General features: G+C 47.3%; 1 protein-coding gene across 1 annotated transcript in view; it reads right to left on the bottom strand.

Moving 5' to 3' along the window:
- Positions 1–12827, bottom strand: part of LOC149336087 (sodium- and chloride-dependent glycine transporter 2-like) — a 37094-nt gene extending 24267 nt beyond the window's left edge. The window contains exons 1-5 of the mRNA XM_089554077.1: positions 12692–12827; positions 10881–11012; positions 9720–9889; positions 7936–8117; positions 6501–6633 (exon numbers count right to left, since the gene is read on the bottom strand). Of these exons, the coding sequence (XP_089410203.1) occupies positions 6501–6633; positions 7936–8117; positions 9720–9889; positions 10881–11012; positions 12692–12827 (753 nt within the window). The remainder of the gene's footprint in view (positions 1–6500; positions 6634–7935; positions 8118–9719; positions 9890–10880; positions 11013–12691) is intronic.
- Positions 12828–17485: the final 4658 nt, after the last annotated feature.

Genomic DNA, 17485 nt, shown 5'->3' with positions numbered 1-17485 from the left:
ACAGCAGGCCTCGATGAATGTTCACGGTAGCGGCTTGATCGGGCCCACGTGGTCCGAAGTACGGTTACAACAGCACGTCCGCCGCCCGAAGAGGTCTCGTAGTGGTTGCAGCCAACGCTGCTGCGCGCAGAGACCTGGAGTTGTGTCCGTTCGGCTTTTGGTCACAGCTGGGCCCAAAGGTTCTTCCTGCTTCGTTGACAGCTGTAACGAGCTCAACCAGCAAGGTACACAGCCCAACCAGCAGAAAGCGCCAAACCGACTTTAAGAACTGCCAAGCTGTTTTCGGTCGACAAAGTCTGTTTAGAAAAAATGAGCTGTCGCGTGATATTTACGTCCTCCTCCGAAAGTTTCCAAGTTTGACCAAACCAGAATACACAGAGCTTGATTAGTCAAAAGGGAAAAATTTCCTAAAATTTTGGGGGGGCGCCGTAGCACGGTTTATGTCACAGAAAGCCACCGCCCGTGAGAGCACAAAGGGAAGGTGGAGCTGCTGAACATACATACAAAACAGAGAAAAAAAAATGATTCCCGCTAAAGCAAAAAAGAAAATACAAATTTGCATAGCGGAATAACATCTGGGGAGTCAGGAGAGGGCATTACACGGGAAAGCTTCGGCTGAGGCCATCAGCGTTTCCATTACCTCGCACTTTACTGCAACGCATGTAAACTGAGTCCGGCAATGCCAATCTCCAAATTTTCGCTCTCATTTCGCATAGGAGAGTGATATGAACAAAAGACAAAAAAAACAAGCATTAAACTCAATATGAGATTATGCGTCATATCTGCCCCTTGCGCGGCCGTGGTCCGACAGCTGCTTTAGCAGATGAGACATTACATAATGCTAGGAATTTCAGCTTGCATTTCTGTACAGGAGAGTTAAATGAACAAAAAGAAACAAGCAATAAACTGAACAGGATTATTCCTCGAAACCGTCCAGAAACAGCGTTACGATTAGAGGAATTTACTGGTTCCTATTCTTCAGCCGCCCCCTGCGCGGCCGCGGTCCGATAGCTACTCTAGCAGGTGCAAAATTACACAAGGCTAGGAACTTCCGCTTGGGACCCTGCACTGTTATTCGTCCAAGTCTCGCGGTTCTGAAGTTTAGCTGACGCTTAGAAAGCAGAATGCGAGAAGGGAGCGAACGAGTGCGAATGCCGTGCCAGCGAATCTGCCTTTCTCGGATTGGGTTCGCGCGTTGCGTCCCCTTAGCTTGTGTTCCCTTCAAGCGGCGCGTGCGAACTCTTGAGCGCTGAGGTGCCAAATTGGGGCGGGTAACCGGTTGTCCGGTTTTCTGTGCAGCAGTCAACATGAGGCGCACTTTCCCCTTCATTAACATTCCCCGTTTGGCCTGGTCTATACGCTGCCGCTCTGTGGAAACCCTCGCTGTTGGTTTGCGGGGCGCGTCACTAGCCATTGCGGAACCGTCACAGGTTAAGTCGTCGGCGTTCGCCTCTTTGTCCGTTTGTGATCCAGCCTGCTCTGGCTCACTACCGTGAGAGTTTATAAGGCCTTCAGGGCCACGTTTGCCCTCTTCACCCGCGTGCTCTGCTGGCGCTGCGAATCCTGGAGCCTTCGAAATGGTAAGGACCTGCGCAGCATCATCTCCAAAACAAAGGCCTTTTTCTTTGGGCAGCATATCCAAGCGATTTGAGAAAATCGAGGGATACTGCAAAGGCAGGTTTTGGGAGACGGCTGCCTTGGTCAGACGCAGCTCGAGCGGGCTCTCGATCGCGACGCGGGCAGTAAGTTGGTCGTGTTGGATACCTTTCCTATCCTTATACTGGCGGTACAGCAGGCCAGAACGGAGCTGGAAAGGTATGTTCTTCCGTGACACACCTATGTCACTTTGGGGACTCAAGTTGCGTAGAGATTGGTCTTTCTCTTGCTCAGCGGTGAACGTTTCTCTGTCCACACGAAGGAGTTCGAGAAAGCCATCCGAGTGGGGTAACACAAGATTGGAATTCAATTCCTCACCTAGCTCCAGCTCATCACTTGCGCCTGATTCGGAAGACTCACTGTAGCTTGCACTACTATCGGTGCTCTTTAGCCCTGTGCTAGAAGTGAGTAAGTCCTGGGCTGGCTCGCCGTTAGGTAACGCGGAGCCGTCACAGTTTAAGTCGCCGGCGTCCGTTTCATCGCCAGTCTTTACTAGAGCCGGCTCTGGCTCACCACTGTGTGAATTTATAGGCTTCGGGCTTACAGGTTCAGCTTTGCCCTCTTCAACCACGTGCTCTGCTGGCGCCGCGACCTCACGAGCCTTCGAAATGGTAAGGACCTTCGCAGCGTTATCTCCAAAACAAAGGCCTTTTTCTTGGGGCAGCATATCCAAGCGATTTGAGAAAATCGAGGGATGCTGCTTAGGCAGGTTTTGGGAGACGGCTGCCTCGGTCAGACGCACCTCGAGCGGGCTCTCGATCGCGACGCAGGCAATTGGCAAAGACACGCAGTTTTCATTGACGCATAACTCGTTTTCGGGTGTTCGGTCGCGAGCGGCTGTCGTTCCCTTATCGTTGAACTGATCTTTGTTTCCAAGCAGCGATGAGGCGCATTCCTCGCTTACAGTAGAACTTGCAGTTGCCGCTTTCAACGCGCGACTGCTTTCTGGAGGACTACATTTTTGCGCTGCGCCTACGCCTTTCTTGGTTGCAAGGGTAATCTGCGCGGCATCGCGCTTTTCATCTAACGCCGCGCTCTGGCTTGGAGCGCCACAGTCGCTGTCAGGTGGCAGACAACGACGCTCTGTGCCGCAGATTATCACATCAATTTCCCGACTGTCACTGTTCTTCTGAGCAACTACAATGTGCGTAGCTGACCAAGCGGGGCTCTTTGGCTGGTCGCTGACGCACTGATGGGAGCGCGGCCCGCTGCTATCACTTCGGCTTTTAGACTCGGTCTGTACGCGAATTCCGAAGTAACGGAAGAGGGCACTTTTGGCTTTGTCGTAGTTTCTGGCATCCTCATCGGACAGTCGCGCTAATACGGCGCTGACATCGCAAGGAAGGATGGCCAGCAACATCATTGACCATTCGCCCTGATCTAGTTCTTCCTCCGCACATACCTGTTCAAAATTCGCGAGGAACGTTCTGAAGCTCTCGCCTCTCTGAAAAGTCCGCAACCGATCTCGGGCCCTTCGCTGTCTGAGAAACTGAGTCGTACGTATGAGCTCCTGCTGTTCTTGTTTACGTAGTTCCTCGAGCTCAGCGAGTCTCTTAAGGCATTGCTCCTGCCATTCTTTTTCAACCCTCTCGACCTTCTCCTTGCGCTCTTTTTCAATTCTGTCAGCCTCCTCCTTAGCGGCTTCCTTGCGGTAAAGGCGTTCTCTTTCAACCCTGTCGGCCTCCTCCTTGCGTTCTTTTTCAACCCTGTCGGCCTCCTCCTTAGCGTTCCTGATTCCCTCCTGAATGACTTCCCAGGTCTCCCAAATTTTGTCACCCTCCTCCTTAGCACCACATTCCTTAATAGCCTCAATCAGCTGCGGCTTTCTGTGACTCTTCCTGGCCTCAATACCCAGCTTTTCACACAGCAACATCAACTCTGGCTTCTTTAGCTTGCTCAAATCCATGGCAATTCTCGAACGAGGACTTTCAAAAATAAGCTGCTACGTGAAATGCTTAAGCGAGCACGTGCAGAAAACAATCTACAGGAAGTGATAAATTTCCAGAGTTATCAAGCCTGGCAGATTCTTAAGGAAAGTCAAGCGCTCACCACTGCTGAAGCCAGGACCAAGCGTGGAAGATCCCGCCGCTGCCAACCAGTTGATATAATTTGCCGATGCTAGAAGCGTGTCCCACCAGGCATCGAGTCCAAGAGCACCGCCGCAGTGCCGAAGGAGGAAGGAACGTGGGCCGGAGACGGGGAGTAGGGGAAGAGAAGAAAAAAACTGTATTCACATATTTACATTATTTACATAGAGCAGGACTGAGAATGGCTCTCAGCTGAAGGGGAACGTCTTCGTCAACCGTAGTCGACTGGAGCTAGCAGGCTTCCCGGCCACACTCACGGCCGAGTTAAATATCGTCCGGTTTCCCCAGATCCCTGGCTGGGGAATAATGGTCGACGAGCACTGTCCAATCCGATGGACCGAAGGGGACGTTCTTGTCACCACCCACGGCTGGGCAGGTGCGAGCTTTTCCACTCTAACGCAGCTGGGTCGATGAGAGGGGGAGAATGCTGACTCAACCAGCCCAGCGGGAAAGGAACCTCCCGAAGTCTTCCAGCAGGGGAATGAACTTGCCTCCCCGCCGATTTCCCAGAACGCGAGTCGGGGACACAGAATTCTTCAATTATCCACCAGCGTGACCGGCGCCGCCAAGTCGCCTCCGCATTCACGGTGGTTGCTCGGACAAAAGCTCCTGGGCCTCGCCTGCCTTCGTCGCCGCTATAGTGGTCATCTCCGCTGTGGTCGCTGGGGTTTCTGCTGACAATGGCCCTCGACATTCTTGCTACACTAATCCGCTGAGGCTCGGAGGGGCATTCCAAACATCCCACTTCCCATGGTCGTCGCGGGGTTGTCGACCTTGGTGATTGTTCACGGTAGCTGTTTGATCGGGCCACGTGGTCCGAAGTACGGCTACAACAGCAGGCCTCGATGAATGTTCACGATAGCGGCTTGATCGGGCCCACGTGGTCCGAATTACGGTCACAACAGCAGGCCTCGATGAATGTTCACGGTAGCGGCTTGATCGGGCCCACGTGGTCCGAAGTACGGTTACAACACCGCTAAAAAATCGACTGGATAATCTTAGCTTTCATAGATCGTGAAACGGTGCAGCATTTCGCGCTCTTCTTTTCGTCGCTTAGACGTGGAAGTATGGTTTGGCAAAAAATTGTTTAAAATAGATAACAGTTCTTATGTGCTGAGAAGTAGGAGCGTGCGAATTACTTTTTTTTTTCAGAACCGAATTCAATACGAATAGTGCAGCTTTCCTGCCAAATCGAATGTGAATGGTGTTGCCAAAACCCGAATTCAATATAATTTTACAACTATTCGCGACTTTTGCGAATATTCCTACTAAATGAATAATGGTGCAAAGCAGCGAAGCCCTAAAGGCATCATAGCTAGACTCATAGCTATCATTTTCAGAGGGCGCCATACTGATCTATACCATACTATTTGTGGAGCGGCGATCTTATGATCCCTTTGATTTCAAATCTTCCAATTGGTGTCTGCTCATATCCAACTATGAGCCGGAGGGGTCCAGCCGCTCCCATCTTAAGCGCTGTCTCCTTTGTTTTAGAAGAACGTCAATTTGGGCTAGATGGTGCATTATTTGAGACAGAAATGGTAATAGCGCTGCAATAAGACGAACACAAGAAAGACTGACACAGGACATGCGCTATCCTGTGTCCATGTCCTGTGTCAGTCTTTCTTGTGTACGTCTTATTGCAGCGCTATTACCATTTCTGTCTCAAGTACTTTGTTATCCGACTGGGGGGGGGGGGGGGGGGTATTATGAAGCCCCACCTGGAGGAGGAAGGGGGGGGGGGGGGGGGGGGGGCCCTCTGAACTGCTTTCTCGTATACTCCTGCCACACGAAAAGCTGCTTTCCCGCAGAGCTTGGAACAAAATTATGGGCCTTCGTGCAACTCTGCTCCCTGCCGAGCATATGCAGGAACATAGATGGTGTAGCTGGTGCCATCAGTGAATGCTTCCTGTAACCGGGCATCCCTAAACAATTCATTCTGATCGAACAATTTGCTTCTGCCTTCACTCTGTAACGTTGGAAATGCTAAGTTACACTGCAACTATGCTTAAAATAACGAGAAATACTCATATACTTTGTTTCAATAGGAAAAACAAAAGAAAGAAGAATTCAACGGGACTTAGCGCTACGTCTAGTCGGTTTCGTTTTTCTTTTGTGCTCGTTCTGTCTGAGCACAGCGCATTCAAGTAAAGAGCTTCAGTAGCCACTAGCCTCTTTTTTCCCGCATTGCTGATTTTAACTGCAATCGGCGACTATACTGCGATGGATAGGAAGAGTGCGAGCGTTTCGGTGCTGTAGCTTTCGTTCATTGCCGGTCATACTTGTCGCAGTGTGTAGTAAATATTTCATGCAGATCTACGACCCTTTGCTAGCGTCCGTTAAATATGGAATATTAAGTTAAGTATCCTAAGTATATTTTAAGTATAATGAGGTTTTATTAAGTATATATTAAGTATTACATATTAAGTGGTAAATATATTAAGTTAAAAATTAAATGCCTTTTATATATTAAAATAAATTACTTTCGCACCGTGTACCACTCCTACCATGACTACCGAAAGGCAGTCGGTAGTATTCTTGAAATAAATAAATAAATATGTTTCGATGGTAACAAGAGCACCTCGAGCATATATGCGGAGGCGTTTCGTTAGCTAGAGTCGAACCTTCTTTTGTGGGGATTTTCTTGCATGAGTTCTATTTTTGTTCCTTTTTTCTCTTAGCACTCCTGCCGCAGTGTTTATGTAACCGACGCCTAAATTTAAGCGTGCGCGACAAAAAAAGTGAGACCGCGGGCACCTTTCCGGAGGACTGGATTCCCTTGCAGATGGTGAGGAACAGGATGAACCAGGCTGCCAACAGCGAGACGAGTATCTCGGGTTGTACGACGCCCACCTCCTCGATTCCAGATGACAAGCCAAGGAATCTCTTGCTGGGGGGGGGGGGGGGGGGGGGGGGGAAGAAACAAAGAAATTATAGAAAATTTAAGAATATTTCCTGGCCTAGCACTCGCACATTTTTTCCCTTGCACATTTTATTACTTTTTCCTTACTGCCTGGTGCAGTGCTGATGTAAGAGAAATCAGCTAGCTGTCTTTAAAACGAAGGCAAAAAGAAAAAAGTTCCTCCGGATACAGGTAGATAGCAGTGCCAGCAAAAACAAAGACGTACAGAGGTCAAAACGCATGTCTAGAACACGCTCTGAGCGTGTTTCGGGCGTATCACAGCGATAACTAGCGATAAGATATGGTTAAAAATGGTCTGGATGCAAACATGTGCTGTTAAACTCACAGCATTTCATTGTCATTTTTTGCCTTCTTGGTTGCAGCGGCTTTGGGAGCTCCGGAACACAGAATTTGGTTGTTCTAGGCATGTGTTTTGCCCTCTGTACATCGAGACAACAACGATGGCAAGCACTGACCACGAACTGTTTTCTTAGAATAGTCGTCTGATGTATATAACCTGTATATACAACCTCTTTGTCCTTTTCTTCCCTTAGCCTTGTGCCATTGCGCTGCTGCACTAGATAGGTATATAAACTGGCTCGCACTGCAGCGTATTAAATCCTTGTATACTTTATCATTCTATGCTTAATATTATACTCCTCTGATATGGGACCTCACAAAGTGCGGCGATTGCGGCGAAAAGTATAAGCAAGTTCGTAATCTTCGCCTCTCGTACTAATTTAACTTCTCGTTGTGCAATATTCTTTTTTTTTTCTTTCTCTCAACCTAAAACATGCAAATCTTTACTTCCGTCAGGGTGAGTGAATATATCATAAAATCTCGTAATACGACACGTCGGAATTGTAATACGACACATGCACATACCACAGTTTTACTTCGGGTCTTTGCAAATATACTTGCTGTAACAGCAGACGCGTGGCACAGTGCGCCGCACTTGCTAGTTTCTGCGACGTTCAACCGGTTTTTTAGTCTTCCAATCTTATCCTCATCAGCGCATCATTCCCATATTAACATCGAGAGCATCGTTTGTGGATATGTGCATGCTGTAAGAGATCAGCGTTTTTTGCCACGGTATTCCGGTAATACGGCGATATTTGCAACGCCCTTTGAAATCTAAACTGCGACAAACTCTCGGGTACAAGTTAAGTTATCATTAATTATCTGCCGAAATACGTAACGTCGGCTGCTTCAGTTTCGTGTAGAACACTGTCGATAAAAGCGACAGAAAAAAACTGTTAAACACTTAATAAAGCGATCAAGCTTTCTCACTAGAAGAACTGCTCGGACGAGGTCTCGTTGACATCCTTGCATCCCTCGTACAAGCGTGAGAACTCCACGAGCGGCACCATCACAACCGTGGGGCCATCATGCATGGCGACCGCATCAATGTCGGTGGAGTTTTGGCGCCGGAAAAGTTCTAGGATGGACGCGTTGGCTTCTTTACAGGTCACCTGCATAGTCAGGCGTTTGCTGCCGTTAAGCCGTCTCCACCCAAAATGGACAATTTTACAACTCTGTCCAGTATACGAAGAATGCGTTCGAATGAAAAAGTAAAATTAGCTGCGGTTCAACTGCTGCTGAACCTGGTTAGAGGGCGAAAGCTATGGCGATTCGGGCAACTATAAGCGGCTTGGCGTCTGTAACGTTGAGTGCGTTCCGCACACTGGATAGGCAGCACACCCACCCTGCCACCCTGGCAGGTGGCAGTGAATGGTTGATCGCGAGAGTTTGCTCATCCAATGACCGCTGCGGCCTATTGCAGCAGTGCCGCGTTTCTGCCGAAACGTTGTCAGCGTTAACGCAAGCAGCCCACATCTCTCTCTCATCACCCCACGTACCTATAAGCGCGATTCAGGCGTCCGCTGACCAAGGGAGCCAGTTATGCGCACTTCCTTTTTTTAAAATCATCGGAGTGTAAACCACTGTCAACGCCAATGAACAAAATCAACGCCGACGGCCCATGGCTTCAGTGCGGCGTTTCTAGCACAGCGTTGTCAATACCAACGCATGCAGCGCACATCTGTCATTACCGCCATGTAGCTTAAAGCACGACTAAGGTGTCCACTGTTCCCAGAGGGCAGGTATGCGCCTTTCTTTTGCTTTCCAAGCACCCGCTCCATTGGTTTCGTAGCTTAAAGCGCGACTAAGGTGTCCACTGTACCAGGGGCAGTTATGCGCCTTTCCTTTGCTTTCGAAATTCAAGGTCATTTGAAGCTGAAAACTTGGCACACGGAAGCACGAGGTCCCTTAATGGGGGGGGGGGGGGGGGGGGGAGGTATTTCTTACAGCCAGCGTCTTCGCTTCGGCGGACGCGGTTGTTACGACGTGCGTCTCTTCTTTCGCTCTTTCCTCTCATACCTTTCAACTCTCGTCTATCTGCGCGTGGCCCCTCGAGCCAGTCGGCAGGCCAGTACAATTTTCTTTTCAGCCTTTCAGTCGCAACAGCAGCAGGTACCACAACAATAACAGGTCAATCGTAACAACAACAGGTGCGCAACAACAACAGGTCCGTAATGCTTTGAAGCTTTCGCTTCAAAACATTGGCGTGGGATTTCACTCGTCTGAACCGAGACCTGTTTTTGGTGAGACCTGCATAACAGATAGTCTCCTAAGGTAATATGTGAATATGATCTCTTGATATCTGGATGTATATTCCGGTCAACGCTTAGTTTGAAACACGCCTAACATAGCTTTTCTGAACCGTGCCTAATATTCCTCCGATTCTGCCCCACCAAGGAATTCACAACAGTCGACTGCATTTGTTTTTTGCAGTTATAATCGTTCTGGCAGTGTAGAGAGACAAAGAATACGGGCGTCACCATGGTGTTCGTCCATGCTGAAAAGAAACCGATCAAATAAATATCGACTTATGGCCGTTCTCATCTTTTTTGCTCTAAAAAGATGACTATAGCGCACCATGTTATTAACCACTATGTTATAACCCACCACCTTTTGGGTTGTCTTGAGAGCCTCTAAGGGCAGTGATTTATGTAAATGATACGTGTAATCCTTTCGCCGGCGGACGAGTCTACCGGTACGTTCGCATCACTCACAAATTCAGTGCCCTGCACGAAGCAGTACTTGTTGGTCCACTCCGGGTTGCACTCCGTCCAAGGCAGCACTTTCCAAAACGAGTAATAGAGATAAGTGAGCGAGTAACCCAGGATCACGTTGTAGTAAATGCTGATGAAGAAGACTGCGTACATCATGACCAGGGGAACGCCTGCACAGAATCACAGCATATTTCTTTTTCTTTCTTTTTTTGCAAATAGAGAGCAAGACAGCTGCAACATAGCAAAGTGAGCGAGTCGCTACTTATTGCACACTAAACACAATAACTCTATGAAACCCATCGGACTAGGAAACATGTCCGACTATTGCCATCTCAGACTTGTGTCTACGGAAAGAAGTTCCCGAAAAACAATAAGCTTGCGCTCAAGCTGAACTTATTCACATTTCTGAGGCGAATTCTGTCGAAACCACACGATATCACTCTAGGCTCCTGTCACACGGTGAAGGGCCGTTTTTATGTAATTTCCAGTTTAAGGTTCCTCGTAGAAACCTGTCACTATGATAGAGCCTTAAAACAAAATCTTGAATCAATATATTATCTACTGGCCAACGTGGTAAAACTTTTTTTAAGCCCACTAGTACATTTGAGCTCTGGAGGAATGGCTAAGATAGTTTCCTAGTTGTGAAAAGCATTCGGAATGTTAAATTCGCAAAGTGAGCCACGCATAGAAACTCGGAGTGGCCTCTATACTTTAAAAAAAGGTGTACAAAAAAAGCTGCTTAGCTCTCCATCCTGTAATAAAACAGTGTTGTGTTGTGTTATGTTGGGTTTAATGGCGCATAAGCGGCTAAGGCTATCATGCGCCAAGCTCATGTAATAAAACTTGGCAGCCCCTAACGCTTTCTTCACGCTGTGTTTTCTTCGAAAGATGCGCTGCGCTCGCTGTGCTCTTCGTTGCATCTTTGGTCATACTACGAACATTAGCACTGTTAATAAAACAATATGGCCATGCAAAACAAATTTTAGCAGGTGGGCTTCCATTTGCAAGTTCCCTGAACGGCTGTTTCTGTCCAAATATTCAATTAGCGCTCCTTCTTATTCACTTCTGCTAAGTTTTTCACATTTGTTGATTGTTTCGTGGTATCTACCTACTTACCCAGGATTCTCCACCAAAGTGTTGGTTTATAAATCAGCAACCTACCCTGGGCAAGCGGGACGCAGGCGAAGGAGTTGAGGGTGGCGAGGCTGCAGAACTGCCCCAGGATGAGCTCCATGAAATATATGGGCCGCCCGATCACCGTCATGAGGAAGATGTAAGGCACCAGGAACGCAGCTGCGGCACCGCCATACACAGTACGAGGTTTTAGTGCGATGCAAAGGTAGAGTGGACCATTACAGCGCCTTTTCCTAGTAGGAACGAGCTATTAGTTGGACATTTCCTTGCAAAACAGTACAAAAGAAATTTCCCTGTTGTACAAGTCACAGTCTAGCGAGCAGATGGCGCTGCTGCTCCTTTCACGAGGCATCCAGGCAGTAGACGCTTTCGCAAGGTCCCCTAGCGTTGCGATAGCTTGCAATTAGTACGGCAGGATCAACAGCAGCTTTTCTAAATCTAGCGCTAAGTTAGCACGCAGCGAAGGACAAGGAGGAAAGCAAAGATTTATTAAAAGGCACAGTGTAAGAGATAACTTTTATCCGCGTATGAATGAACATTATTCTCTCTAGGTGACTTATCTGGAGACTCCTTGAAAACGGTGCAAATTTATCAAAGCAAGAGTCGCATCTGCAAGACGTCACCCGTGAAACCGTGGGCTCCCCCCAGTGCACGCAGGCCACACCTCGCGCAGTGTGCCAGCTTCACTATCACCGGGTGCGACGCGTAGTCGATGCCGCTAAAGCTTAGACATGCTTCTCATATGCTCTGTGGGTTCATCTGTGTAGGATTGAAAGTGGTGTGGTGGTCAGCGTGGTAGTTAGAAGCCGCGAAACACTTCGAAGTGCCTTCAACGTAGTCCAGGATTCCAGGAAGCGCTATGTGAAATGCACACCAGGACCGCTTGGATGAGACGTGCAGCGGGGTCCGCTGACCGTGTGCGGATGCACAAATGTTTATTTAATGAAAACACTCGGTGTCTAAGAATGGTCATGAAACACGGCGCGGAATGTGAGCACGCATTCATGCATTGGGGTAGTGAAGGCGTAGTACAGACAGGAGCGCATATTTTTTTAGATTGGCGAGGTGTTTGTGTTTGCTCAAAAATGCACAGCAAACTATGTGTGGTTGCTAAACAATGAAAATCTATAATTTCATAAAGCTCAATGTGTAGTTCTGGACAATGCGCTGCAATTAATGAAACGCACATTTTTTGCGCACGTTTCGATCCTACCAAAAGGATATGAGTACACTTGGCATCAGTCTGAGGTTGTAATTGTAGAATCACCATTGCTGAGTTAGTCGTGCCGCGGAAGTTTTCTCCAGAATAGCCCACTTTTAAGCATATCATATATATCTATGACCATATTGGTGGACAGTTTATCAGGCTTTCTCAGGCATAGGACGTGAAAAAGTATACTGCACGCCTCACCACCGGTTTGACAACTTGTCAGCCCATAGCTCTGATTGGATCAGGGGGCTCCGGAAAAAAAAGAACAAAACAAACGTTCGACCACACCACCTGACCCCAAGAATTTTGCTATATTGCACACAATGCTCATTTCAGGAATTCTCTCCTTTCCTTCGTAGCCTATCAACGGATCATATTGTTTTTACAACCGAAAGGCTCCACTGTAGGCAGGTGCGCTTCACCACTGGACCGCTATTAGAGATCTTTGTATCTTAGCCAGACAACGAATAAGGATAGCGTAAGAAGCTATACGGTTTGTTCATGTATACTTTTTCAGTAAGGATGAAATTGTGTATGATCTTTAGCCACCACATCAGCTACTTGGTCACTTCGGTGCTGAGTAAGAGTTTGTAAAGATTCAGGTGCTTTTAACGGAGTTTGCATTTACCTCCTCCATTTTCATAGGTGAGGTACGGGAACCTCCAGATGTTCCCCAGACCGATGGACAGGCCGATGCAAGATAGGATGAATTCGATCTTGTTGGCCCACCTTTCACGCTCGCGCCGCTGTACCGTGTTCTCCATGTCTCCTGAATGAAAAAAAGAGGCAGTCTCTATACACATATTCGAAGCAGTTGCAAAACGGTCACGTTAGGCTAGACATAAATTAGATTAAAGCGGGTTGCTTTCGCTAAGTATTGCAAACTTGTTGAAACAAATACGCTCTGCACACTTTCTGATTGAAAGCGTACGTACCTGCGCGAAAGACGGGACGAAAACAAGGAAACATAAACAACTTGTACAATGCGCAAATTGTACAATGCGCTGATCGAATTCTGGGTCACTTTTGTAGTCCCAGCTGGCGTCAGCACATCGCCGAACTATTTAGTCCTTGTAATAAACTGTATTTGGCCTGCGCTTCGCTTATGGCATAGGCTACGTGGCAGAACAAACACACTGTGGCAGAATACTCGCCAAGAAAAAACGCATAAAATTGCTTGGGATGACGTGGAAACCGTTGCTAGCAAAATAAATCTATCAGTGTGGCTGCACCTGGAATCTGATAATACAGTCGGCGCCGAACACTGTCATCAGAACAAGGGGATTCTTCACCCGGCTTATGCAAAATCATTACGTCGACTAGCCAAAGCTACTTAAGCTACACCTTACTCGGCGGGTTCTTCATTGTGAACAAGGAACCCGCAGGGGTTCCGAAACGTCAACTAACGTTTATGACTTGGTCAGTAACCCAGGGCTCATTCTACGCAACGTAATTATTATTTCCAGATCAAAAGCATGTCATACAGTCATGATCGACCCTTGCGTGCGAAAAGTTTGAGAACTGGCCCCAGATAGCTGGAAAGTTTTATTCAGGCATCATTCACCGCTAATTACGTCTATAGAAGGTGCTTTTGGGCCTTGAAAGACTACTTAATCTGGTCCGGAGCGGCAAACAACCAGTCATGTTCAAGCTGTTGTAAAGCGACCGACCAAAAAAGCTAACGCTTTAGAGTCCGTAAGGTTGAGAAAACTGAGAGAAAATGTTTTACGGAAAAAGTGGGATCTCAACTGCACTCTACGGAAATTAATCAACAGAGACTTTTTAAGGACAATTAGGCCTACTCATGGACGGCTTTAGACGTTTCGCTAGCAATGCTATGGCTCCGTGAAGTGAATCGTATTCAAGAGCTTGAAAACACCGGATTTAGATATCTTCAAAGAAGTGATCACGTATACGTCAAAGACAATGGCGTCAATGAATGTGCCTGTGCACCTTTGAACCCTAGGTCTGTTGAATCATTTTAGGTTAGATAGAAGACTTGAGGTCCCGTCATCCTTCTGCGAGCTTGTGAAAACAGGAGAAATATAGGTTGACTTTGTTACACGAGTTATGGCGTATTCTATAAGCCATAAAAAGCATGCCTTACTTCAACGTTGCATTTAGCTTTAGCAATATGATACTTTCCAGCAGACGCTTAGACAACGCGAGGAACATGATGTTTACTAAGTACTACACACCTCCAACCACAGCTGTTCACTTGACTTTTCTACAAAATAAACCTGAGCATAGTGCCCGAATTAAATTGAAGCTACCTTGCGGCCACAATACCTCGCACCCTTAAACTAGCAGAAATGCCAATCGAGAATCCAATAACAAACAACTTTAAACACCATGAAACTCGCAAGTGCTTATTCATTTAGCTCACTTGGCCGTTGTTAGCCTAAAGGATACGCCGGTACTCAATACCGTCACTTGCTTAAGTTGCAAGCCTAAGAAAGGGGTATGGTTTCTTTTAAGAACAATCCGACTCCAAAGGCATCCCCATCCTGATTTGGCGAATAAATGTTCACGCTGTCCCTGCGCTTCGAAGGTCCATACGACCGCAAGCACCAATAAGAAGCTCTCAGACATTTAGCCCTACACTTGAGACGCAGGAATCCAAGAATGGAGTGATACCAGAGGAGGTGGGCGTACTAGCTTCTGCGAAAAGTAGTCGGGCAGATTGGACAAGAGCCCGGAAACCACGTGCGAAAGCATGGCTTCCAGTCCTTTACGCATCCGTGGTTGGGAAGTGGCTATACTGCAGGCAGCCTCCAGAATGCCGACAGTGTCGGCTTATTGCCTCGCTGTAGACACGTGACTTGCACAGGAACGGTATGAACCACGATTATAGTGCTACTCACCGACGGTTCTGTGGGTTAGTGATTTAGCATTTAGCATGATTTAACGCAAAAGACAGTTCGAAGCACTCGAAAAGGAGTTTTTTGTTATTTGTTTTTATAAATAAATTAGAAAACAGCACAAATTCATATTGTTTCCCCTGCAAGTGTGTTGCCTTTAGGTATCATTCTGAGGTTCTTTGAGTTAAGTTTGATTGCTGGCTGTCTGCAGTTTTTTGTATGGAGTAATCTGCCGGCAAAACAGCTGGAAAAAGAGAATGCCGGCAGTGTGGTTTCATTGGGTGCATGTCGTCATTTGACCCAAGCAAGCCAATGGGATCGAACTGCGGGCAGAGCTCAGTGCGGGTTTTTTTTTTGTTGTTGTTGTTGTTGTTTCTTGCCGGCTGAGAGCGCAGCAGTCTTGTCAGCGCGGTTCAGGGGAATTCCAAGTTTTGGACACGTCCACTAGCACTTCTTGTGTGCATATTAGCCCACTAGTGAAAAAGAGGACGGAGACAGAGGAAGCGATAAAAAAAGGGACAGTAGCAAGAGAATTAGCCAGGGAACTCTGCAAGCGTATGAAGGATGACAGTGTCAGCAGTGGAAGTAGTGACAGCAGCAGCCACGGTACAGTTGTGGGGAGACTCTTCTCGCGCCATAAAATACGCCGGCAAAGTCGAGTACACCCAAAGAAAGTCCCGCGAAAAGGCTTCGATCCGGAGAGTTACTTTTTTCATCTCCCTGCCCGTAAAGCTCTCGACTTGAATAGGGAGCCGAAACCAAAGGCAACGCTTCCATTTCATTGTGATGCATCTCGCATTAAGGGGCAAAAAAGGCTTACCGTACTCGGAAAGATGCGGTGCGCTGGCGCTTCTTGCCTCTTCTGCCTTCTCTACAGAAGGTGACACGAGCGCTCGCGGGAGTTTCGTAATGGATCTTGTTATCCTCTTTTACATAGTCTGTTTTTTTTTTTTTTGCCTGAAATATGAATATTTTCTTGTTTCAAGTAAACATACTTCCTCATTGTCCCAAAATTGCATTGCTTAAATCTCGGCACTATCAGTCATCAAGAATGCACATCAGTCTTGAATGAAGTAATTATGTGCGATTAAATGCGGAATAAAGTAGCCAAGAGCGAAGAAGAGAAAGAAGACAGAAAAAAGATGAGTTTTGTAAGGCAAATACGCAGCACTTTTAAAACATCGGCGGAATATCAGCATCTGAGATATTCCTAGAGCAGGAAAATTTGTCGATCTCGGCAGCTAGAAGTATCACTGACGAGGTTGCACTGCCGTATCTCCCCTCTAAATTTCTATCTGCACAGGTCTGGTTTGGTGTTATCTCCCCTCTGTGCAGTTTGCCGTGAGCCTGAATCTATCGATCATTTTTGGCCCCATTTTCATCGTTTCACCTCTTTGAGAAGAACACTGCTGGAGTTGCCCTTACAGCATCATGGCCTTCGTTTGAGCAGCGCACTCTTGTAAATCATTTGGTGCCACCACGCTTGGGTTCAACCACAGGTCTGTTTGTGACTCTGTTCAAAATTTCTTGCTGGAACCTCATCGACTGCCTTGCTAAAGCTTACAGTATTTTGTTTTCTGTGCTTTATTTTATTTCGAAATAATCACTTCTTCATTTTTCTCTCTCTTTCTTCAATCCAAACTCATACCTTTTTTCACTCCCTGCCCTCCTTGTGGTAGACTCCCCCGTTGTTGCTCTCCCGTGTGCTTTTCTTTTGCTTTTACTATGTACAGGTGAATAGCAACCTTCGACTCCCGATTCTTGGCCGATCCCCCAGTGTGGGTATGTGCCATCTTTTCTAAGGCTAACAACAACATAGAAAATACAGCACTCCTTGTAGATGAGTGCGTTCGTATCCGCTATGCACCCTGACCAATCCCCCGCCGTGGCTATATGCCATTAGCCCTGACAACATCATCATCATCATAATAAGTTCAGAGTTACTGTGCCGCCTTCTTTCCTTGCTTTATGAGCATGACACAGATCAGGTGGTCTTCTCAAGTAGCGGCTGAAGTGACCCGTACGAATTCGAAAACAGGCAGAAGTTCCCTTCTGCTGGTTTTCTCTTTAAGATTCTTTTCATGCACTATCCTCTAAAATATGTGACGAGGACGGTAGCTAGCTCATTGCAAAGCATTCCAGTTTGGTTTTCGGATGAGCGGGAACTTCACCACATGTTATATAAATGCTATGTATAATGTCTCCCAGGCCCTTCTTCCTATAGTGATGCAGCAACACGCTAAGGTCTCACTTTTATGACGACTTGTATTAACGGAATACTGTGAAGGGTGACTGACCAAGTGCCGGGGGAATCTAGCCCACCATTCCAATGTAGCTCACGCCTTTAAGTACCATAGCCGTCGAGCCAGTGACCTGGAGGAAACTACCATCGCTGCCACAAATTTCTACGACGCAGGTGGCAGGCGCCAAGGTGGCAGCAAACGAGGTTAGGAAAAAGAAGCAGCCTTCTTATACAATATTTACCTGTTCACAAGTCGAGAAGTACCCGCTGCGCTGTCGCAGGGGCTTTGGCGCTCAGCTACTTACCATGAGGTTGCGGA

Source organism: Amblyomma mixtum, chromosome 7, assembly GCF_055824585.1.
Source record: "Amblyomma mixtum isolate Tamu chromosome 7, ASM5582458v1, whole genome shotgun sequence".
NCBI classification, from domain to species: Eukaryota; Metazoa; Arthropoda; class Arachnida; order Ixodida; family Ixodidae; genus Amblyomma; species Amblyomma mixtum.
The sequence above is the reverse complement of the archived record's forward strand: the minus strand, read 5'-3'. Positions and strand labels throughout refer to the sequence as shown.